This window comes from Gouania willdenowi, chromosome 10, assembly GCF_900634775.1.
Source record: "Gouania willdenowi chromosome 10, fGouWil2.1, whole genome shotgun sequence".
Taxonomy (NCBI): Eukaryota; Metazoa; Chordata; class Actinopteri; order Blenniiformes; family Gobiesocidae; genus Gouania; species Gouania willdenowi.
The window spans coordinates 32711966-32736817 of record NC_041053.1 but is presented as its reverse complement, the minus strand read 5'-3'; the positions used below and the strand labels follow the sequence as shown (position 1 = coordinate 32736817).

The window sequence follows — 24852 nt, the reverse complement described above, 5'->3', positions numbered from 1 at the left end:
AGTTGACTTTTTTTTCTTTCTTCTTTTGCTTCATATTTAATGACTTTTCCTAGTTTGATGGGTACAATTGATGAAGCACAAAATTATCATAATGATATTTATTCAGGGTGCTGAATGCATATTGGTGGTCAGTTTGACCCCGAGCTGTTTTAGCTGTGTAAAACCTGTCTGTCTGTGTATGACACCTGCAGGTGAATAGTTAATACTTTTGAGTTGATACATGGGATGAGGGGAACGACAATATTCTCATGAAAACTTTCCCACACTATGGGTATGAATGTTTGTGTGTCTGTGTGTGTGTGACCTACTTTTGATTAAATAATGGTCATGCATATTTTTTAACTCAATGCTAAAACATGTAACTAGTATCATGCATGTTCATTACTTTTTGCTGTTAACTATACCAACAACAACAACAACAACTAATGATAATTTAAATGTATTCATTGAAATTCCCTTGAGATGCAACATCTCGTTTTCGAGCGGGACCAAGAACATGTGACATTTCACGTACAGCAGATTACAAAACACAAAAAAACAAAATTTTGCTCACAACCCACACTCTCCCACCACCCCACATCTCTAAATATATACACATAGATCTACACACAAGTGTGTACAGTATATAGATCCACAGACATCATACAACCAAATACAGCAGATATACAGTATACATACATATACTGTATATACATGTACATACATACACGGCAATACACATACTGTACATAAAAGCATAGGTTTACACTCATAAGCACATATATATAACGAATATATGTATACATAGCTATATAACACACATCTGTAGTTTTTTTTTACTGTTTTGAGAAAAAAAAATTGTCATTAAAAACATTGACAATGTTTTTAAGTATGTAAATAGAACTAAGGATGTCACTGATTTGAATTAAGCCACATTAAAGGGAAAAAGATCTTCTTAAACAAAGCCGGCCCACTCTGTTTGATTGACACGTTGGCCGGGTGCTGCAGAGGGCCCTGATGGACAAGTGGCATTTATGAGGCAATTACATGAATGCTTATTCAGTGCAGCTTAGGGTAAAGACGGCTCAAAGCCGAGCCAAAGCTCGCTGAGGAGAAGTGCTAAATTAATCCACATGCCCTGGAACTGCTTTGAGAGCCAACGTCCGTGTGCAGCGCCACATATTTCCAGCATATTTATCAGCCCTCGCTGTCTTTATGGCCTGCTGTATCCTCTGCTCTCTTTGTGCATGAATTCCACTGGCAGCTTAAAGAGTATCAGGACTTACATTGTGTGAGACAAATGTCACACACCCCACCCCCCTCCCACCCTGTCAAATGTAGACAAAGCAGCACAGACCCCTTGGAATCAATGATTTTTCATTTGCTGATGAATATGCAAGTCGTCTTATTGCCCAATCCCTCCTTCATTTTTTGAGCTCCAGCTTTTAATTCCATTCCGGTTTTTCACGATGTGCACTGAGGGAGAGAGGCCAGCCACACCCCTCTCTGCTGAGTGGCACTCAATGAGAGGAAGAAAAAAGGAGGAAAAATCCTGCCTAGTACTTCCTTAATGAGCAAATCAATGCATCTGTCCCTCAAGAGACGGGGAGAGCGAGGACTAGAGCGCAGCTATTGGGACTCCAAAGACTAGGCTAAAACACTCACACAGAAGCAGTTACCACACGCTATGAATAGGAGCCTTTTTTAACTTAGCACAACAATATATCAGTCCAGAGCCTCTTAGTGAGGGGAGCTGTAATTAATTCAGCAGTTTGACCTACCCGCTGTCCTCTCGTTACTATTGCTCGAGCAACGCTAGAAGTAAACCTGCTTTAAGGCATGGGTTTAATGTTCAAATAACCCATAGTAACAAGAAGGCATTTCTAAAAAAAAAAAAAAAAAAAAAACAGCCTAAACAGTCCTGCATACCTTTGGATGTAGATCCAAGCACTACCACATTCATCTGAATATCACATGTGAGTTTAAAAACAGGCCCCTTGTTACAAAAGAAGTATCGTCATGGTGGAGTGCACCTCATGGAGCGCAAAGGCAGACGGGCACAGACTTTAACAGAGGTCTGATCGCTAACTCCCCACCACTAACCAATGATGGGAGGAAATCTTGTACATTTATTTCTCATCTCATCAAATTCAAGGTGGTAGAAATTCAGGAAACTATAAGGTAATACTAAAAAGAAAAGACTAAATTGAAATCAGTGCAAAATAATATATTATATTGTACACCTGTACACACACTTGAATGTACAAGAGATTGACATTTCAGTGAATGGTGGTAAGCATCGAGTGTTGACAGGTATTGCCAGAGGTGTATAAAAACTAAGTAAAAGTACAAATGCGATAACTGAAAATGACTTTGGTAAAAGTGAAAGTCGACCATTAGAAAATTACTTAGTAAAAGCCTTAAAACGGTTCACATTTAATGTACTCAAGTATCAAACCTATCTTGTGAAAAAAAATTACAAGTAAAAGTAAAGTATTTTTCAAAGGACCCATAAAAAGAAGCAAAACGTCTATAAATGTTCTTCCCTTGTTCCCTTGGATAAATAGCATGTAAACCTAAGAGAAACATTATCTAAGTTAGAAAGAACATACGCAATTGCTCGGTTGCAGCTGTTGATATGTGAAAAACATCAGAAAACTCTCTAATAATTCAAGATAAAGTCCCTACATTTGTTGCTAGTCTATATGGAGATAACAGTCGCAAAGAGTTTCACACGGTGAGTTTAGTTCAGGAGGGGAGGGGGAGTGTGGGGCGCCTCACGATTCTACAAACTGCAGCTTTAATGGATTACTAAAACAATGGTTTACTGCAGCTCTAGCTCAGATATGCATGGCTAATCAACTAATTTTCATACCACCTCCTTGCCTTTAAGACCATCATGCATAGTAGGCAGATGGTTTGCATTAACCCTGTCTCCCCTTTGTGACACAAGATATCACAATGTCCATCAGTCAGGCAGCCAGTCTGGCTCTACAGCTAACCTCATGATTCACCCTCATGTCATCAGGTAGATCAGGGCAGGAAGCTGTTGTTAGGTTGCATGTTTAAAAGTGATCCTGTGATGAAAGCAGTGGATGTTTTGCATTGTGGAGGTGGCATGTGGAGTGTCTTGCTTTCCCACTTGAATTTAAATGGTGTCTTTTGTCTATTCTAAAAGTTGGCCAAGATTATTATTAAGTCAGTAGCACTTAAAATCTAAACCTACATTAGTGTGGGAAACTGTCAAAACATCCATAATAAATCCCTCTACTATGCTGTGATTTAAAGATGTTGTAGTGGTAGCTGTTTTCTCCTTCGTGTTCTGTGAGTGATAGATCTCGAAGTCTCTTAAGTTCTGTCATCAAGACTGTGAATGATGTGCTATGATGGAAAAATGGGTTGCCACACCGCAGACTAAAAGGGTCTGATTATAGTAACCATTGACCTCAATGATCACTAATGAAAAGCACATACGAAGAGGCTTCTTCTTTAAGAGGACACTTATTACCGTCCTATTTTTGTATTTGACGGCCCCCAAAGTAAACAACACACAATGACTTTAAAAATACATTGAAGAACAAAAATGCACATATTTACTCCAAAAACACATTGATGACACAAATATATACACAAAAATAACAGGAAAACCCCAAAATGAAAACAAATATGACTCCAAAACTCAAATGACAAAGAAAATACAAAACAACAACAACAAAGACACAGATGCCGAAAACACAAAACGACCCACAAATGCACATAATAATCAAAATAACTCACAAAACTAACGCTAATCACACAAAACAATAGAAAAATATACAAAATGAGAACAAAAATGACTCCAAAATACAAATGGCGAAGAAAACAACAAAAATACAGGTGCTGTAAAGTAAGTAAGTAAAGTAAGTAAATGTTATTTATATAGGGCTTTTCACAGGTTAAAATCACAAAGTGCTGTAAAAAAGTAATTGCAGAGTCTGGGGACTACAGCCTGGAATGCCAGGTCTCCCCGGGTTTTAAAATAAGTTTTGGGGATCTTTAGGAGACCCTGGCCTGAAGACCAAAGGGTGCACCCTGAAGTGTAGGGGCACAACAAATCAGCGATAAACTGAGGGGCCTGAATGCATTGCACGGCAAGTCAGGACTTAAATGTTAAACTCAATGCAAAATTTGACTGGAAGCCAATGAAAACTTGCTAGAATGGGGGTGATGTGGGCTGTTCTGGGTGCACTGGTCAAAAGTCTGGCAGCAGCATTTTGTACAATTTGAAGTCTGTTTAGAGTCGACTTGTTGAAACAAGTGAAAACAGAATTATAATAATCAATGCAAGACGAGATGAACCTGTGGATGATCATTTCAAGATCCGATTTTGACAAGTTCCTCACTTTAGAGATATTTCTCAGGTGATAAAAACAGTTTTTGGTCAATTGACGACAGTGACCCTCCAAAGACATTGACTGATCAAACACAACCCCAAGGTTTCTGAGGCTGGTTTTCACATTATCATTCTTTATCAGGGGAATCTTGTTATCGGGAGCAATGATCAGATCCGTTTTGTTAGAGTTTATCTGAGGGTAATTCAAAGACAACCAGTTTTTTATGCAAGATGCACATTCTAAGAACACAGATGAAAAGTGAAACTCTGAGTCATTGAAGGACCAATACAACTGAATCTCATCTACATAGAAATAACAAGACACATTTTCAAAACCTCAAATCAACCAACCAAGAGGCATCAGGTACAACAAAAACAAAGGCCCCACATTAGAGCCCTGGGCTACTCCACATGACAGGTTGAACACATTAGACATCACATTGTTGATGGCAACATTAAAAGTTCTTCCATTAATATATGAAGAAAACTACTGGAGAACAGCCCCAGAAAACCCCATCTCAGATTTAAGTCGACAAATCAGTATACCGTGATCTACAGTATCAAAGGCAGATGTCAAATTGAGTAAAAACCAAAACTGTGTAGCGACCAGAGTCAGCGGCCATCATCACGTCACTGGAAACTTTCACAAGAGCAGTTTCTGTGGAGTGGATTGCCCTAAAGCCAGATTGATATTTATCATAAAAATCATGCTGTTCCAAAAATGAAGTTAGCTGTTCAGCCACCACTTTTTCCATGATTTTTGACATGAAGGGAAGTATGGGCTGGTAATTTTTAGGCTCTACCAGGATCAAGATTAGGCTTTTTTAAAAATGGGATTCCCCACAGCATTTTTAAAGAAGCTGGGGACCGAGCCAGATTGAAGTGAATGGTTAATCAATTTTACCACCCAAGGACCGACAACATCAAAAACATTTAAGAACATGGGTTTCATCTTGCTCACTAAAACCTGAACATGCTGTAGGCTGACAGGAGCGAAGGAGGACCATGAGCACACAAGGGCTGATGCAGTGCATAAGCTATCCAAGGGAGGAGTGATGCTGGCCCTAATGTCTTCCACTTAGTTTACAAAGAAGTTGAAAAAACTATTGCAACCATCCTGTGTGAACACAGGCACATGGGGAGATGAGGGTCCAGTAAGATTTTCAATAGTGTCAAATAGGACTTTAGTGTTTTTCTTATTACTGAAAACAAGGTTAGAGAAGTAAGCTGAACAAGTGAGTTTTATCATTTCATTTAGCTTTATTATCATTTTATTAAGATGGTGTCTATGCACCTCTAATTTTGTGGCTTTCCACAAACGTTCCACTTTCCAACAGCTTCTCCTAAAGCTACAAATGGCTTCATTCATCCATGGACAAGGTTTCTTATGAGATCTTAAAGTATTTTTAGCTGGTCCTGCTACTGTGTTCAAAACAGTCAAACAATGGCTATTGAAGTTTGTCATAAACGTGTCAACATCGTCACAACTAGCAAAAGTAGTTGGGTCAAAAGAGGCAGAAAACCCACTAATTGCAGGTTCATTAACAATGCTTCTCAGTTTTTTTTTTCAAATTGGCAGTAGTCCGTGTCAGTGTGAATGACAGATTAAATACAATACAATAGTGGTCACTGATTTGAAAACACAACGACCCGGAAATGTACATAATGACTCACATTAACTCGCAAAACTAACACTAATCACACAAAATGAGAAAAATACACAAAATGCTAAAACGGCAAAAAAAACAGACTAAACCCTTTATTGATCCCTGTTCATCCAGGGTTCTATTCTCCCATGCACGTAATAAACCTGTTACATTGTTTATCAATGAAGGCGTTTCAAATTAAAAGTGAACTTTATCATTTTCACTGATTTCAATGACATTTACAAGCGTTGGGAAAACTCCAGGTTTAGTGATTTCTAGACAGCCCAAAAAAATTAAAATCACCGCCTCCTTTCCTTCAGCCCGCCGGTGGGCGTGTCAGGAACCTGGACCGGAGAATACGCATAGAAGAGAAGCGCGTAACTGCAGGCGAGCAAAAAAGCGCTTAAGTCCTGACTGGAGAATAGACCCCTAATCATCAGATTAGTCAGATGATATTCAGAATATCCTTGTTGTGTCCCACTGTGATCAAAGTTGTCTATCACTGCCTTATATGGTAATATTAACTTATTATTGTAAGAAATAATATTGATTTCGGCTTATTCTCTTTTTGTTCATTTCAGATTTGGTTTGCCTTCGTCAACGGCTTCTCCGGTCAGATCCTGTTTGAACGCTGGTGTATTGGCTTATACAACGTGGTGAGTGTTGTTGACACTTTCTGACAAAACACCTTCGACACAGAACTGATTTGCTGTGGTTGCCCTCAAACTGATCTCTTCATTCCATGTCTTCAAAGTCCAGAAAAGTAACTTTTTTTTTTTATTTACGACCAGCTGTCAAGTCCATATTCCCTCTGTGCCCTAAACTATGTTCTGAATGTGAAAGAACAACAGCTTTTCTTACCCCAAAGAGTGCAGTTATAGCATGAGCTACTATGTTTGAATGATACAAAGAATAGGATGACTTGAGTTGGAAGTGAGCTGGCGGCCGATGTGGTGAGTCCCACAGGCCACTATAAAGGGACCACTCCTAATGAACTCATATTTCAAATCTGTCATGAATTAGGCAGAAGAGAAAAACGCGTATGTGTGAGTTGACCTTTATTACTGTGTTGTTAGATCACGAGTAGTTAATGTGTAACTTTAAACTGTTTATCAAACGCAGTTCAATCAACAGAAGTGGATGAGAGATGTGTGAGGTCAGATTTCCCCAACAGCCCCATTTGGCCCCAAATGGAAGTAATTTATGAGCAGGACAAACTGTCAAGTGATCTGCAGCCTTTAACGTGTAGTCCTATAAAAAAAGACAAAAAAAACTCACACACTATTAGAAGCTGTGCCGTCTCAAAAAACTTTTGAGAATTCCTGGTGCTCAGTGGGAGCCTGTCAAAGGCAGTGAGCTGAATCCACCCCTCAATGGAGATCTTCCCGGGCTTGGCTCTGAATAAGAATGGAACCCAGTCGAGCATGTCCCGTAGCCCGCTGGTCCTGAGGACTTGCACTCCAGATGGGGCTGCAGGGATATCACACCAACTGACCCACGGAGCGCCATCAAACCAAACAATACCATCATTCCCCTCTGAGCAACAGCTGTACAGGACATTACCACGCTAAGTCATGACACGATATCCAAACCTAAATGCCTGCTTTCAGTTCAGAACTTTGCAGATGTTTTTAGAGATGGGTTCTGCAAAGTGGAAACCTCCCAAATGCTTTTGAGGCCATTGGTTTTTAATGATTACAAATTTTTATTTCTTCAAGTGGAGACCAGAAGAAAGTAATATTCCACGTGTTAAATGTGTGAAAACGGCAGAATACGAAGTGACTTCAACGTTCAGTTTGAACAAAAAAATATCAAGTTAATTAAAGGGGACATATTTTACCCATTTTTCACCTTTTAAAACAGTTTCCTGTGGTATATATGACATACTGTATCTCTGCTGGGGTTTGGTCCAAAAAGGTAAAGAATAAAGCAACAGGGGAGATTTAACACCCTGTATAAAAAAGCTGTTTCAGAGCACTCTGTTTTGGGGGGCGTGTCCCTGGAGTTGCAAAAACCTCTCCCTCCCCCCACCCCCTTTTCCGCGGGGTGGTACATATCGAACGCAACTGAAGTGACTAGATTACATTCAAAATCAATATAAATGACGCGACTCCCCCATCCTCCACTGTCTGTAGAGCTGAGGCAGCAGCGATGGATTGACCAAAAAGCACCACTATGTTCAAGCGACTCATCACGGGTGATTAAAGTGACTGCAGTCGCTACAGTCATGTTCGGTGTGAACGCACTTTCACTCCTTCATTAGCGAGAAAAAAATGGCGGACTTTCGCAAAATCATCAGGTTGGGGGTGGAGTTACCAGTGGAGGGGAGGGTATTTTCTCTGTGTTTTAAGACTTACACAGACCACAAACAAACAACTGGATGGTTTCATTTTACATTTTGTATGCCGGTGGACACTCACGTTACCTCATATGTGATAAAAAATAAAAAATAAAAAAAAACTGTGAAAGTAGATTTTTCATAATACAGTATGTCCCCTTTAATGAGCATTGATGTCTGTTTTGTAGATCTTCACAGCTTTGCCACCTTTGACTCTGGGAATATTTGAGCGGTCCTGCAGGAAAGAGAACATGCTGAAGTACCCAGAACTCTATAAAAGTTCCCAGAATGCAATGGGCTTCAACACGAAGGTAAATAGAATTTTCATCATCACATTATTTTGATTAATTCCCACACCCTCGCCTTGGAACTTTTGCAAATTTTCCAACTTGTTATGCAACAATGGTTGCATAACAACATTTCTATTATAATTTAAAATGCCATTACTTAAAAGTGTGAAACCAATGAATAATGCAATGTTTCTTCCCTTATAGCACAGAAAATAAACATTTTCTTTTTGGGTTTCAGTCCTGGTGTCTGAGATGTTTTCCTGCTCCAGCACGTCTTAATCTAATGAATGTCTTTAGGTGCTTTAGAAACACCTACATTAGGATTATAATTATGATGAAGCGTGGGAAGATGTGCAGAAGATGCAGGAAAGATGTTTGACACTTTATAGATGTTATTGTGATGTATTTTGTGCTTTATGCAGCTTAACAAAGTTTTATGTATCGTGCCTTCTTAAAAGCTTGCACATTAAGAGCATTGGCACAAGTAAACTAACTATATAGACACATTATTTCTCCAGAATTTTAAATTATTTAAACTTTTAGCTGTCATCCTGTGGGTAATTTTTTAAGTTCTAAAATTATTATTATTGTTTTTATTTTTTTTAGCGTTACACATGTAGACTGGAGCAGTAGTTGTCAACCTTTTCAACCCCCAAAATAAAGGTGCTTGAGACTGGGGACCCCCCACTTTATCCCACATTTATTTATTTATCTGTATAAGATTCACTGTTATCTAGAAAGTGTATTATTATTCGCATCATAGTATATCCAGTAGTCATCTTAAAAATGTAAATCCTTGTTTTAATAAGAAATAAAAAGAGTTAAAAGTGACCAAAAATGGTAGAAAAGGTGGTGAAATGTTGCAAATTAGAGTGTCCAAAAAGAGACAGAAAAAGTGATAAAAAGGGTTCAAAGTGTCAAAATTGGCTTAAAAGTGGCAGAAAAAAAGGAGGACAAATTAGTTTAAACTGGCAAATAATGTCCATGAAAAATTGTGAATGTGGTTAAATTACCAAAAACAAGCATGAAATATGGTGAAAAGAGGTTATAGGTGACAATAATGGGTCATATTATGTTGGAAATGTGGTGAAAAGGGTTAAAAAGTGCTGAAAAAGTCTTGAAAGTAGAAAAAATGTACAGAAAATGCATTGAAATTTGATGGAGAAGTTGCACAAAATGGGAGTAATGTAGCAAAATGGCATTAAAAGGAGCAAAAATATGGCAAGAGAGAATGATGAAAATATGGCAAGTTTGGTGTAGTCGAAGAAAAAGGGTAATAATTAACAAAAATTGGCTCAAATTGTTCAAAAAATATTATTTTTCTTGAAGGCATCTGGCGACCCCAAGGTTGAGAACCCCTGGACAAGAGGATATAAAAACTTATAATAAATGTTATTTATATTATCTCACCGTGAGAATGAAAGTTTAGCTTCGAGGCCAAATCTTTAGACACAGATGGTAAAACTAATTATCACTTTATTGGCTGGAGATGTTTTCGTAGTGTTTCTCTCAGGGTCGACTGCCTCTCCCATCCTGGTGACCTGGCAGCTGTAGTCAGTGGAGCTGGTAATAAAGTCGTCTCCTCCTTTCTCCGTGCCTCCTCACAGGCGTGGTGACCTGCTTACCGCCACAGAAAGGTGGATTAAAGGCAGATTGGCCATGGTGGCCAGGGACAGGGAAGGTCACATGGGTCAGGGGATGCAGTAGAACCAATCAGAGCATGAGGGTATAACAAGGATTGTGTGACTGCATTCACTGCGTAAAATCACGCAATTTGTTGAAGTGAAGTGTTTTTTTGTTTGTTTGTGGAGCAAGTGTGTCAGATTACACTGAACCCAAGCAAGGCCCTGTAGCATTCATCAGGAGATGATAGGATCATCAACAGTCAACAAGCTACAGCCTGATTTTTAGCTATTCAATATTAATATTAGGAAAAAATAATTTCAAACACTAATCCAATTCCTGTGCTTTACAGTTCAGTAAATGTAACTCAAAGTCAAAATAAATAATAGGAAAAGCTGCATAATGTTAAAAAAAATTCCAAAAAAAACAATGTTTGATACACAGTTAATGAAAAATTAAATTTACTGACATGCTGTCAGTTGTTTATGTAGGTTTAATAGATCTTCATAAACCTTTAACTTAAAAAAAAAAAAAAAAAAAAAAAAAAAAATAGCATGTGCAGCAAAGAAAATGCTCCAAATACTTTCTCAATAATGTTAGATTTACTGTGTCTGCATAACATTTAATGGGGTTTATTCTTTTTATCAGTTGCACAGTGAAACAGAAATATATGATGACAGACCTGTCTTTTGACCGTCTAATATAGGATATAAATCCTGTTTTCCTCTGGATTTTTCCATCTTTGCTTTTTGTTGTGCGCCAAAGAACTATCACAAAAATGTGTCTGATAGTTACGAGCAAATGAACCTCACTTTTGTTTGGGGTTTACTTTCCAAAAGTCATAAATGATGACTGCAGTGGGTCAGCAGGTTGTTTTTGCTGGCTTGTCCTCTCTTTTTCCCCGAGACATTTTCCCTGCAGCTGGCCTGAGGCGAGGCGAGAAAATCCAGCCGGAATTTGGCCCCAAAGCCTGTCTTTCTGCAAGCCTGGGCCTTTTGTACACAACAGATACTGTCTTAGTGAATTAAAGCTGTTTGTGTTGAGGTGCGAAAAGGGAAAGCACAAGTGACAGAAACTCATGGTCTTTAGTTGCGTTGCTGACTCACATTTAATCATATATTCCAGACACCCAAGTCAATAAATGAAGTCTTACGTTTAAAGTGCCTTCTGTAATTTTAACAGGTGGCCTGGAGGAATCACCTCCTAAATGACACCTTTTCCTCCCATGCTGCTTAGTTTTCCCTCTTTACCTCACTCTTTAAAAGGACCAGCATCATTTAGGAGTTTTTAATTGCTCTGGTACATTTCACAGGTCTAGCTTTACATGGAAAAGAGATGTTTTTTTTTTTTTCATTGACGTGCTAGGAGGTCAGAATGAGACGGGCTTGTTTGGTCGTACTGGTGAATGGACGGATCCCACTGTGACGAATGATTATCAACGTTTATTGATTTCATTAGCGCTCATTATAGTTGAGTGGGAACTGAAGCTGGTTTGCACCACATCGTGTTTGGGACTGGAGCGTCAAGGGGTGTTCAGCCAGTCAGTGGGAGGCTAATTGGCACAAACATGTTGCATTAGTGATGATTTAATACACTTTTAAAGCAGAAAGACGGAAGGGAGGGGGTTTGCTTTTGGCCACCCTGCGCTCAGTGTATTGGGTTTTGTGTACACAGTGGGAGGGTAAGTAGTCTGGGTTCGGTTGGTCGAGGGGGTTGGTATGGGACTTTGTTTGGTTGATGGGAAAGGTGAGGGGGTCGTGCCCTAAGGCCAAGGTAGATTATAAAGGCTCCCTGTTTAGATTAAAACAAGACCTGTAGCTCACTGTACCCTGGTGTGTTTGTCTTAAGCAAGGGACACATATTAAAGACAATCAAGCTGTTTTTGTCTCAATTTCCCAACCAAAGAAGGCAAACACCAGATTATCTTGTGTTTTATAAGATGGTCCTGTGGTCTGAGGTGTGCTAAGAGTGAATTTGTCCCAATAATCTGCTCCAAAAGGGGTTGGAGCCAACAATTGTTAATATTAAGCCTGTTCAAAATGTTGGCCACCAAAGCTCCTTGTCTCCTAGTCTTGTTGACTAGTTTCAGGTCCTTCAACTAGAGTAGCCAGTCGGGTATGATGTATGAGGTCCGCGTGCGTGTGTTTGCTGATAGAGATCAAAGAAATACAAGGAATCTCAAACAAAAGCCAAAATATTATTTAGCTTTTATATTGGTGTGTTGTTGTTGTACTGCTACTGTATAGAAAAATGTGAGATAGAGATAGACGTAGAATGGAATGTAGCCAATCAAGAAGCAGCTGAGTCAGGAACACGTAATGCTGCATTTCAGGCAACTTGGAACTCTGCATTTCCAAGTTGAGAATTATAATATCCGAGTCCCACCGAGTTCAGCGGAGGCATTTGAAATATGTCAAACATAACTGACCACTACAATGTTAGATTTTTATGCCCGACTTTGCTGAGTAGGAGCTCCGACTTCAGGAGGCGTTCAAAGTCCCATTTTCAAGTAGGAGGTTGGAAAATCAAGAATTCCGAGTTGCTTGAAACGCAGCATTAAATCACACTGTTTGATCTCATTTGGTTAGGTGAGATTTCTGGCTTGTAGGAAGGTCGGTAGTTGGTCATAATGGTAGTACAATCGAAACTGTTCGATGTATGATTTTTAACCTTAAAGGGATCATGCACTGTTTTTACAAATGTGGCCTAAAATGATTGAACTGTCGTTATAGAAGATCTGTGCCTAACAAAAGGCATTATTAGTACTCCCACCCACAAGGGCTTCTATCCTCGGAGTTTGTGCATCTTCAACAGTCCACGATTACTCGCTAACTTCAGCCATCTTAGTGTCAGCCACGCACTGAGCTCTTGTTCTCTGTTTCATTATTTACTACCAAACCACAGAGTTGGAACTGTCGGCCCCTGTGGTCATAGATTATTTTGTGGGTAACAACAATTGTTTTTATCCTTTTTTGCAAAACCATCAACATCTTTAACTTTTTCTGAATATTTAGAGGAACCGAAAGCAGCACAAATTGGCATTTTGACCAAAAAAGCTGCTAAATGATTTAAAAACCAGGCTGAATGCTTCACTTAATGGCAAATGGCAAATGGGGCTGTGTGATGTCTTAAATCACGTGATTTCAAGATGGTGGAAGTAGTCCTATTTTTTAAGAGTTAATAAAACTATAATGGTGCAAAATAACGTGTTTTGTTTGATATAGATCCTCTAATAAGGTCATTGCAAAGATTTACGCCACATTTGATAAAATGGTGGAGGATCCCTTTAATATGTAGTGTCGGTATCATATGGATCCTTATGTGTGCATCCCACTTTATAGTGATCCAAAGTGTAAAGTAGTGATAATTCCTGAATCCTCCAGAGATCCGCAAAAGTATTCACTTCCTTCTTGGAATGATTTGTCAGGACTAACTTTGATGTTTCACTGACAAGTTTGCTGAAGTTGTAGAAAGTGGTGCATATGTAATGAAAGTGTCCCCCCTTCTCCACAGGCCCTTTTCATTTTCTGTCTGAGTAAATACTGACTCCTGGGTCAGCACACGGGAGGGAAAAGGCATCACAAACGTGAAATTTTTTTTTCCCCTTTTTTTCTTCTGGCAGAGAGTAGATTTCACGGCTGTTTCATGCTACATCGCCCACTAGTGTTTTGTTTGGCTCGGCATAATGTGTAGTGTAAAATTTGAAACACTGCGGTTTTCTGAGGGGGGGTGGGGGTGGTGGTATTGATTCAAAAGGCTCATCCAAAGCCTGCTTGCTCAAACACTCATATCTTCTCACACGTACACACACACACATACACTGTGGTCCACACAGTGATTTTCCAGGCCTTTGATAATTGCCATGAAAACAGTTTAATCTCTGTCAGGCCTGTCAGTCTGCTCGTGTCTGTTTCTCCACTGATTCTTTGCTTGTTTAAACTCTTCTGTCATTTATTACCACACTTATTAAAATGTTCACATGAAAAGGCCAAAGCCAATGAAACGTAATGAGGAGAAACACACACTGGCAGTGGAATTTTTTTTTTCTTAAAAAAAATGTTTGTTTTACAGTTTTGTTTACGTACTTTTAGCTTTTTGAAAGTTGAATGCGTAATGACGTAGTCCGCAGGCCTTCCACCATTCACTCTCTCTCTCTCTCACACACACACACGCACACACACACACACACACACACACAGCAGGCTTTCTCTTGCCCATAACACACAGAGGATATACAACGTGTCAGTCAGCGGGGTGGCTATTCAAGCAGGAGGCCCCGACAAAACCACCACTTAGCCTAGCGCTGTGCTGGCACAAAGGCCTGGGGTCAGGGGTCACTTGGAAAGCTGCAGCGCTCCACACCCTTTTCTCATGGTTTTTTTTCTTCTCCCTCCTCTCTCCCTCTCTATCTTTGCTACCTCCCCCGCCTCCGCCTCCCCTCCCACCCATCCTCCTCCCCACATCTTGCCTCCTTCCTCTTCATCCTTCTCGCATCTCCTTTTTTTTTTTTTGCAGGTCTTCTGGGCCCATTGTCTGAATGGCCTCTTCCACTCCGTCATCCTATTCTGGTTCCCCCTCAAAGCCTTCCAGCATGGTAAGTAGCTCCCAGGGACTCCTCCAAGACTCTCAGCGGACTCTGTTCATAAAGAGGGAGGACAGTCACACTCACATACTTTGTCTTAATTAGTTCACTCTTCAGCCCAGCAGTCATGAATTGCAAACATGTGTGAGCCTCAGTCTGAGAGACATCAGGCTGTTCATGTTCATGCTCGTAGAAAATTATTGCTTTATGTGTTGATGAGCCAGAGAGACACTATTCCACAAAAACGGACAAATGGCTGAGATTCCAACACAATTACCGGCATCATTTGTGATCAATAGAGCGTTAATCCAACGTATTTTGTACAAACGTGTGTGTGTGTGTGTGTGTGTGTGTGTGTGTGTGTGTGTCTGCGTGCGTGCACCTGCAAATCCATGCAGAGAGAAAAAAATATATTTGAGTCAGTAAAGTCCTGCCTGGCCAAGGCTAGGGACCACACAAGCTTGGGCCTGCTTTCCAAACAAAGGCGCCAATTCCCTTCACTGTGACTGACAGGCTGTCAGCAAAGCCTCAGTGCTCACAAGTCATGTGACCGACCGGAAGTGTTGTGAAAAAACTGGCCTTGCTCTCTCTTCAACTTTATTTGAAGCAGTTTTTTTGCATCATTCACTTAGTTTTAATATAGTTCATTAAATAATATTGAGGCAAGTAATGGGTTTGTTTTAATGATTAGTTTGATAATATTTTAATGCACATAATTTGGATATACTGGTAGATTTTTAACATTCCTGACTCACTCAAAGGATGCATAGATTGAGCCCTAAAGAACTTGGCACCATAAAGCAGTGGGACAGAGGCTGAAATAAAAACTGCTTTTGAGTACCTGTACGTTCTACAACTGGACCATGAGACCGAGTTAGCACCTGATCTAGCACTGTGATCTAATTCAAAGTTATAGTCTAGTTATTGTTATTGAAATCTATGATGGGTCCACGAAATTAACACTGCAACTAAGTTTTTTTGGAAGGTATCCAGTCAAAACTACTTTTGTTACGTGGAAGGCTGGACCAGCCTTAATAGCATCCCATGTCAGGTTGATAAATGGTAATTGAAGCTTTAAAAAAAAATGCATGATTTCTATCTTTCTATCTATACTTAGTTGACTGAAATCTTAATGTCATTCAGTTGACTAAAACTAGACTGACTGAAATCGTTCTGATGACTATTTTTTGACTAAAAAGTTGCATTTTAGTCAAAAGACTGACTAAAAGTAAGTCAAAACTTTCTGTCAAAATGAACACTGCTTAGTTGTAATTGGATTTCATCCCATCTGAACATTATAGTTTAGTTTTTGTTAGCCGACGAAAACAACAATACATTTTGATTTAGTTTTTGTTCACAAGACTCGTTAATTAAGACTAAATCATAATGTCATTCAGTTGACTAAAATAACTGAAATCGTGTTTAATCACTCTATGCTTCGATTGGAAACGCTCAGAGACTGGCAAAAACAATTGCTCTCGGGGCGGTGTTTAGCTCAGTGGGTAGAGCGCCCGCCCCATGTACAGAGGCTATAGTTCCTCACCTGCAGCGGGTCCAGGTTCGATTCCCGACCTGGGACCCTTTCCTGCGTGTCATTCCCCTGCTCTCTCTGACCCCCTTTCCTGTCAAGCAACTGTCATATAAAGGCCACTAGAGCCAAAAAAATCCTTTAAAAAAAAAAAAAAAAAAAAACAATTGCTCTAGAATTCACCCGTTTGATCCGCTCTAAACTTCGTTTGCGTGTTCACACCACCCAAACGAGGCGGACTATCCGAGCAAACGAATCCGAGAGCCAGGATCCAGGATCCGTCGGTGTGAACGCACTCTTAATTACAGATTAAGCATAAAGTGTTTTTTTTGTTTGCCAACCTTCATTGCACTCATTAAATGTATCTTGAGTTCTTTCATGTCATTGTTCTGGTGATAACATGCATTGTTTCCTTCATAGCTATAGCACTGGAATAAAAGACTGCATGTTTGTAAATTACCTGCTATTCAATGAGGGCAAAATTGAACTTTAGAAATGGTTCATACCAAAGATGTGGGTAATGTGATCTTTTATTTTTTTCATCGGTCAATTTGAGTGTGACCTTTGATCATTTTAGTTTGGAAAACCATGATAGCTGACTCTGTGTATTGTTCTCCTTAATGCATTCATAACTAATCAGTTAGATAAACATTAGTTTAAATGTCTGTGAGCTTGTTCAATGTGCTGGTTTTTATATTTAAGACCCACCTACAGAAACACGTTGATGGTTCCTCTGCCCAAATTTAAAATCAAGGTACAATGTGCATTTTCAAGTGTCTTTGATTTGGAATGATCTTTTATATCATCAGATGTGTGAAACTTTCAAAACAAAGTTTAATTAATACCCATTAATGCAGATTTGCTTGTGGTTCTTATGCTTCTGTTTAGCTTAGTGAGATCTGAATAATCACCATTGATCGTCATGCTCTTGTTTACCTTCTCAGATACAGTTTTTGGCACTGGAAGAACTCCAGACTATCTCCTTCTGGGTAACATGGTTTACACAGTAAGTTCATAGGAGTTTCTGTAAATCTAAACTTTATTTTGTCTTTGTCTTACACTCTGTTGTGCAATACATGACATTTATAATTAAAGCTGACTTACAGTATGTTAAGTTTAACATCTTTTGACCGGTTTTATTCCAGGTTCAGTAACCATATGATTTGTTTCCCTTCAGTTTGTGGTCATCACAGTGTGTCTTAAAGCTGGCCTAGAAACCTCATCCTGGACCATGGTGAGTTTGGAGGATGATTCTCTCTGCCAATATTATTTCCACTTTCAATGTTTCTTCGAATTTTATGAGTCCAGTGATTTTTTGTGACATTTCCTGTTATCTGAGGCTTTCTTTATGGTTTGGCTGCCTCTCCGTTGGCCTGTAACTGTAAACCAAATGGAAACACACATATTAGAGTTTGAATAAATGCACTCACTGCACTTCAATTGTTGTTTTTTTGTTTTTTTTTTTTTACTTGTTCTAACTCATCACTACTAACTCATTAGCCATTATGACCACCTATTTAATAGTGTGGAGGTCCATGATCTCAAGTACTCCAGCCTTGATGGTGTACAGTGATATCCAGCACAAATATAGAAACAGTAACTGGGAAAATATAATGGCAAAAATAGACCTAGTCTACATGGTTAATTATTATCCCCCGCCATCACCAAGTGTGGAAGGGGGATATAGGTTTGAGCTCTGTCCGTCCCTTTGCTCGTCCGTCCGTCCATCCGAGTTAAAACGGGCAGCTTTTCTCAGAAACTGTTTAAGATAACCAAATTCGGTGTGTGTTTTAAGGGTATCAATACCTTGATGGAGTTCGAAAATGAGAAGCGCGCAATTATTTTCTCCGGAGTTATTGCCCTTGTTTTGTTTGTTTTACTCTGTTCAAGGTATCTTAAAAGGGGACAGCTTTTCTCATAAACTGTTAAAGATACAATAACCAAATTCAATGTGTGGCTTCAGGGTATCAATACCTTGATGGAGTTCGAAAATGAGAAGCACACAATTAGTTTTCCCCGAGTTATTGCCCTTGTTCTTTTTTTTTATACTCTGTTTGAGGTATCTTCAAAGGGGACAGCTTTTCTCATAAACCGTTTAGGATACGATAACCAAATTCGGTGTGTGGCTTCAGGGTATCAATACCTTGATGGAGTTCGAAAAAAAATATTTGCGTACTTCTCATTTTCGGAGTTATTGCCCTTGTTCTTTTTTTTATACTCTGTTTGAGGTATCTTCAAAGGGGACAGCTTTTCTCAGAAACCGTTTAGGATACGATAACCAAATTCGGTGTGTGGCTTCAGGGTATCAATACCTTGATGGAGTTCGAAAAAAAATATTTGCGTACTTCTCATTTTCGGAGTTATTGCCCTTGTGCGGTTTTTTTAATTCTCTATCTTCAAAGGGGACAGCTTTTCTTAGAAACCTTTTAAGATAGTAATTTTATATTCTGATGTGATAATATTTTCTTATGTAAGTTCTTACATTTAGGAAATTTTGGAAAAGGTTTTGAGTTATAATGACAATCAATCTGGTGGGGGATGTTGTTGACTGTTGACTTGTTTGATTAGTTTCAGCTACATTAGAGCCAGTACGATCTCATGGCGAAACAACTCTGTTTCTGTTTTTGTACGTGCCAACACAATTTCCACATCCTTTTCTTGCTGTGGGTCAACACTTAAAAACTCACGTGTTTCAATCGGAAGTAATTTTTTGTAATTACATCTTAGAACATTTGCTTCACAGTTAGGGTTAAGGTTGATAATTCTCTTTGACACATTGGTTTGCAAGTTGATCTCAGCAGGTCCACGCAAACTCTTTACCTGCAGCATGAAGAGAATTCGAGTTACGCAACACGAAAACACAAAAATTTGAGGAAATCGTGTTGCCACACTCGAAAAATGTTGGCTCCCCAACCAATAGTTCTTTGCTTTCCTTCCATTCATCCATTTCTGATAGAAAATGACCACTTCACTTCAGACACTTTAAGGACCAAATGTTCATACTTACCCATGTATCGCCTTCTGCATTAATTGGGTAGTTCAATTTCTTTTCTATTATTTTTTTGGTTCACTGCTGGTGTTTAAATTTCTTTCATATTTGGTGGATTATAAAAAAAAAATGTTTTACGAGTAGAGTAGTTTTATTATTATTCATTAATGATCTCGCTGTGAAGAAATGTACTGTCATGACAGTTCAGATCAGATAAAGTGCAAGAAAAAAACAACAGAAGGCAACACAGAGAATACCCAAAAGACACCCGAAAAATAGTGCAATGAAGGAGATACAATATTACAATACAATAATAGAGGCTATATATAGAAATATAAATAGAAAAATAATATAAAAAGTACAAATAATATATATATATATATATTTTTTTTTTTTTTTTTTTCTCCTATCAGAATATAAAAATACAGATATATACATATTTAGAGGCGGGTCAAGGAGAGATATTAATTAAATGAGTATTCAAATTACTTCTCAAAGAAGACTCCTCATGCTTCAGTTTCACTCATTTTTAACAGTTTTCTGAACAGAGAACAACAAAAATATATATTTAGGACTCTAATTTAGTTTTATTTTAAATTTAGAAGAAAAACCTTTTCTGCTAATTCACTTACTGCTGTTTCTTCTCCAATAGTTCAGTCACATCGCCATCTGGGGAAGCATCGGCCTTTGGGTGGTGTTCTTCATCATCTATTCCTCTTTGTGGCCCCTCATCACTCTCGCACCCGACATGTCTGGCGAGGTAAAAGCACACACACGCACACACACACGCACACTAAATGTTCCTGATACATGGATCCATCAATTGACAGGCATTATAATTCATTTCCTGCAAAGCGATGCCGGTGGGAAACTTCAGTGCTAATCTCGATGCAGGTCTCTGTAAGTAAGACCAGAGGAGTGTAAACTGTCAGACCTCTGGCTTGTGTTGCATAATGACTTAATTGGGCCAATTTGCACAGTGTTTGTGTAAGATTTCCCTCCCCGGGCCCTGAGTATCCACAGGTGACACTGAAATAGTAAAGCCGCCTGAAAGCAAAGCAAAGAAACCAGAGGCTTGACCAATGTCCTAAAGATCCAGCCAACTTTTGCCTCAATTGGACATTTAGTTTTTAATGCCATTTGAGGTCCATTTGGGATTAAAACGATTTCAAATAAATAATCAAATTATCTCTGGAAGTATTGTGTTCATCTAAACGTTTCTATTACTTTCATTTACATGTGAATATTGCTTAATTTCTCTTTGGATCGCCGCATGTGGTTAATGGGAACGTATGAAACAGGTGACATTTCCCAGTGCATTCTGAGGACAAGATTAAAGCATCTTTTCATCAAGAGAACAAGAACTCAGTAGGAAGCCGTTTAAAGAGAAAAGCAGCCTGTGAGGATATGCAGCACATGTTGTCTCCTTGCACTGCAGTGCACTCAACAAAAACACCCTTAAACAAAAGAGAAATACTTAAATATTGACGGTGTCTTTCACTCATTTCATTCAGACGGTGGATTTTTAGAAACTAGTCAACACTGCATGTGTATTCAGCAGTTTTTGTTTTGGGGATTGTGTGTTTAACATTGATTGGTTGAAAACACTAAATCAACAGGAGAATATGGATTATTATTGTACAGTGTTCATCATAAGGTTTAGGCTGTGTACGTAATGGCATACTCCTTACTACACATTACAAACTCAATGAGTATATAGTGTCTACTATATAGTGTCTACTATATACTATAGGTATGGTTAGGATAGACCGTTCCCACTGAAGTATACTTCGAAGTTTCCCTAGATGCATTCTGAATCTACAACAACAAAAATCTGAAGCACACTGAGGCTAAATATCTGTTAATTCGGCATCTTTGAAGGTTCTGAAAACATTTTATGCAAGAAAATGACCAAGTAGAATATCAACATGTGGTCATTTGATCCATGAAACTCATGGAAAACACGTCACGTCGACATTTCGGAGATTTTCCGAGACCTGTCATGTTCTTGTTTTGAACAAGAACAAAACAAGAGCCCTATTTACAAAAGTGTTAAAAACTAATGAAGGACAAGAAAACATAATTTTATTTTGAAAAGGGGATGTTTGATTTTTAGCTTGAAGCCGGTCCCAGGTCGATTTTACGTTCCGCTCGCAATGCATCATGGGGCAGTTGAGTATGAGTACCGTGCACACTTAAAAAATGTCCCGATGTAATATACATCTGGGTATTTCTTTCATACTCAATCTTTCCATACTATCTAATGTGAACGTACAACACACTAGTATGAGTAGTATGATTGTATGCGATTTCAAACACAGCCTAAAAGTTCCATCTTTCTTTCCCTTTGAAGTTCACAAGCAAATTACGTTTGAATGCATCTCCCACGTTTGTTTGATGTGGTTAATTATACTAGAATTAAGCTTGTATGTTTTGGTGTCTTCAGTGGAAAAATGGGCTAAAATGCCTGCATGTGCATGACATCATGACATCACCATCATCACAGACACACACACACACACACACACACACACACACACACACACACACACACACACACACACACACACACACAGACGTAGGTGTATTGGCTTCATCTCATCCTCTATCTGTGAGGCCTGGTGCTTTCATCCAGTGCCTCATGTAGACAGTAATGGTGTCCTGTGGGCAGTTGGTAACTCTATGCCCAGCCTTAACTCACAGATGCCAGTAGTTCATCAAACAGAGCAATACATCGCTCTGAAACCCAAGAAGGCATCAGAGGCTCCATCTCCACCTTCAGGACCTTGGAGCCTCGGTTGCCTCCGAGGAGCAGGATTATTCCTGTCCCTGATGCAGGTCCACATATTTCACCAGAGTCTCCCTCCTGTCTGTTCTCCCATCTCTTTTCTTTTACTCTTTGTGTCCTCTCATGCTCTGGTTTTGCCCCATCGCGCCCCTCTGACTGCTGCCAGCAGAAAAAGGCCTGAGGGCAGACACAGCAGCCCTCCACCTTCCTCCTGTTTCTGCTCTCACTCACCAGAACCAGATCGCTACTTTTAACGAGAGACACCCGACAGTGCTCAGGCTTCATTTGAGCGCATTCGTCAATGTCAGCCCAAATGTTTTTTTTTTGGGACGATCAACAAGACAGGTGCAGGATCCATCCAGAAAAAGACGGTGTGATTTTCAGAGATACTCCCAGACTGGATCCATTCCCAACCACATACCTCCCGAATATGTTAAGGTTTCATTTATTCAGACAACTGTTCTGCAGGAAATGTACTTGGATCTCCAGATATGTTTTAACTGTCAACTGCCAGTCGTCTTCAGAGGCTTCTGCTCATTGCTTTGATGTTTCCTTGACGTCCGCGTATTAATTTTATCAAGTTTTTTTTGTCTTTGTTAAAAACACTATGTCAATGTTTCATTTAATCGGACAAATGTTGTTCAGGAAATTTACTTGGATCTCTTGACATGTTTTGACTGTCAACTGCCAGTCTTCTTCTGAGGTGTCTGCTGATGGCTTTGATGTTTCCTTTACTTTCGCGTAATAATTCCAGCAAGTTCTTTTTTAATAATATGTTAAGGTTTCATTTATTCAGACAACTGTTCTTCAAGAAATTTACTCGGATTTCCTGACATGCTTCGACTATCAACTGCCAGTCGTCTTCAGAGGAATTACTACACGGAAGTCGAGGAAACATAAACGCTATCAGCAGATGCCTCTGAAGAAGACTGGCAGTTGACAGTCGAAACATGTCAGGAGATCCAAGTAGATTTCCTGAAGAACAGTTGTTTGAACAAATGAAACCTTAACATATTATTCACACATGCCTCCTTCCATTTTCACAATTTCCAAAATACTGACGCATATACCGTATCAGAGGAAGACATCACATGGTTCGGTTCGGGCGTTTTAATCTGCCAAACTAAGAAGCTTAGCTGTACTTTAGGAGATGTCTCGTGCACACTCCCTCACACCGACATGCTTCTGCTATCAGCGGAACAGTTTATCCTCACTTCTCACGCACACCTTTGCTGTATTTCTCTATCTGCAGTGAGGACGTCGTGTCTCTGGCAGGCTCGAGTGCTTGTCAGCTGCAGGGATTTTACACTCAGCCAAAATATGCTTCACACTCTTCCCTAATTTCTGCTCAGCAATCGGACACAATTTCTCAGAGAGGATGGTTGTTCCACAGAGTGAATACTGTAGAGGTGTTGTGATGCAACATTTTCATATCCGATACGATACCGATATTGCTGCCTTGAGAATTGGTCGATACTAATATCAATTTGTTACGATATTAGCACATAATCATACATACTTTTGTCACTTATTGTGTAGTGTGGAACATTGGAAAAGGCTCAAACTGAGAACAAAAGTCAGCAAGAGTAAATATGAGGAAACTGTACTAATTTATGATCAACCAATGGGTTACATACATTTTAACCTAACCCTAACCCAAAACATACAACAACACTTAATGACAGCCTTCATGACACCGTATTCATGCTAATGACAGGTGTCATGTCATAATTATGACAGCATGATGTCAGCCTTATGTATAAAACTTCAGGTAAAGTGTGACCGAATATTCTAACATTGAATAGAAAACATTAAAAAAAACAAGATTGGAGGAACCTGAAAAATAACTGCAGTAAACCAAATAAAACAATATATTATGTCAGATATTGATACAGTTTCTGAAATTGTTGCTCAAAAGTTTGTTTTGATCTCCACTGTAAAGATTCATTGTCAGAATAGTTTCACGCATTGCATTGTGGGATGTGCAGTCCTATAGACGGATACTTAGAGGTGTTTTTACTTCATTCTTACCGTGATTGCTTGCGTTTGTGTCCAAAAACTCCCAATTCCCAATGCATTTCTGGTGTTTTCACGGACTGAAAGTTGCGGCAAAATAACGGCAGAGATTTATTTTGGCGCTGACACGGAAAGATCCGAATCTGGCCGAAATTGAATGTCTTGCGGTGTGAAGTGATATCACGGGGAATACTGAGAACAATCTATAACAAAAAGCGAAAGTCAAGCGAATCACTGCGCTCCTTGTTTAGCAAAGAAACACAAGAAATCACAGTAAGAATTAAGTAACCATGCTTCTGTGCATTAGTTTACAGGACTTCACATCCCACAATGCAATGTGTGACACTTTTATGTCGATAAGTGTGTTTACGGGGGAAATCAAAACAAGCAATTTCAACCTTTTACATCTTTTTTTGAGCAAATAATCTTCTATTTATTGATCTTTAACGCCCATCAATTCAGTCTCCATCAGCTTTTAGCATGAAAGCTAAACAAATACATAAAAAAGCATTGTAAAGCAAACATTAAAACATTATTTATGCACGTTTTAATGTTGCCCGGGAAACACACCATTCTACTTTCGGATTGTGTTTGATGTTCATCATTCCACACGCTGACTGGCATAGTTGCGTGCGTTCACATGTGTGGGTGTCTATGATTGCTTGTGTCTGCTTGTGGGTGTGTGGCCGTGTGGGGGTCAT

General features: G+C 39.2%; 1 protein-coding gene across 6 annotated transcripts in view; it reads left to right on the top strand.

The window, feature by feature from the left end:
- The window catches only part of atp8a1 (ATPase phospholipid transporting 8A1), a 143665-nt gene that overhangs the window by 108783 nt on the left and 10030 nt on the right, over window positions 1-24852 (top strand). For all 6 annotated transcript variants that reach the window (XM_028458999.1, XM_028458997.1, XM_028459000.1 and 3 more), the window contains 6 exons: window positions 6579-6653; window positions 8524-8646; window positions 14764-14842; window positions 17303-17364; window positions 17536-17592; window positions 20000-20107. In XM_028458999.1, the coding sequence (XP_028314800.1) occupies window positions 6579-6653; window positions 8524-8646; window positions 14764-14842; window positions 17303-17364; window positions 17536-17592; window positions 20000-20107 (504 nt within the window). The remainder of the gene's footprint in view (window positions 1-6578; window positions 6654-8523; window positions 8647-14763; window positions 14843-17302; window positions 17365-17535; window positions 17593-19999; window positions 20108-24852) is intronic.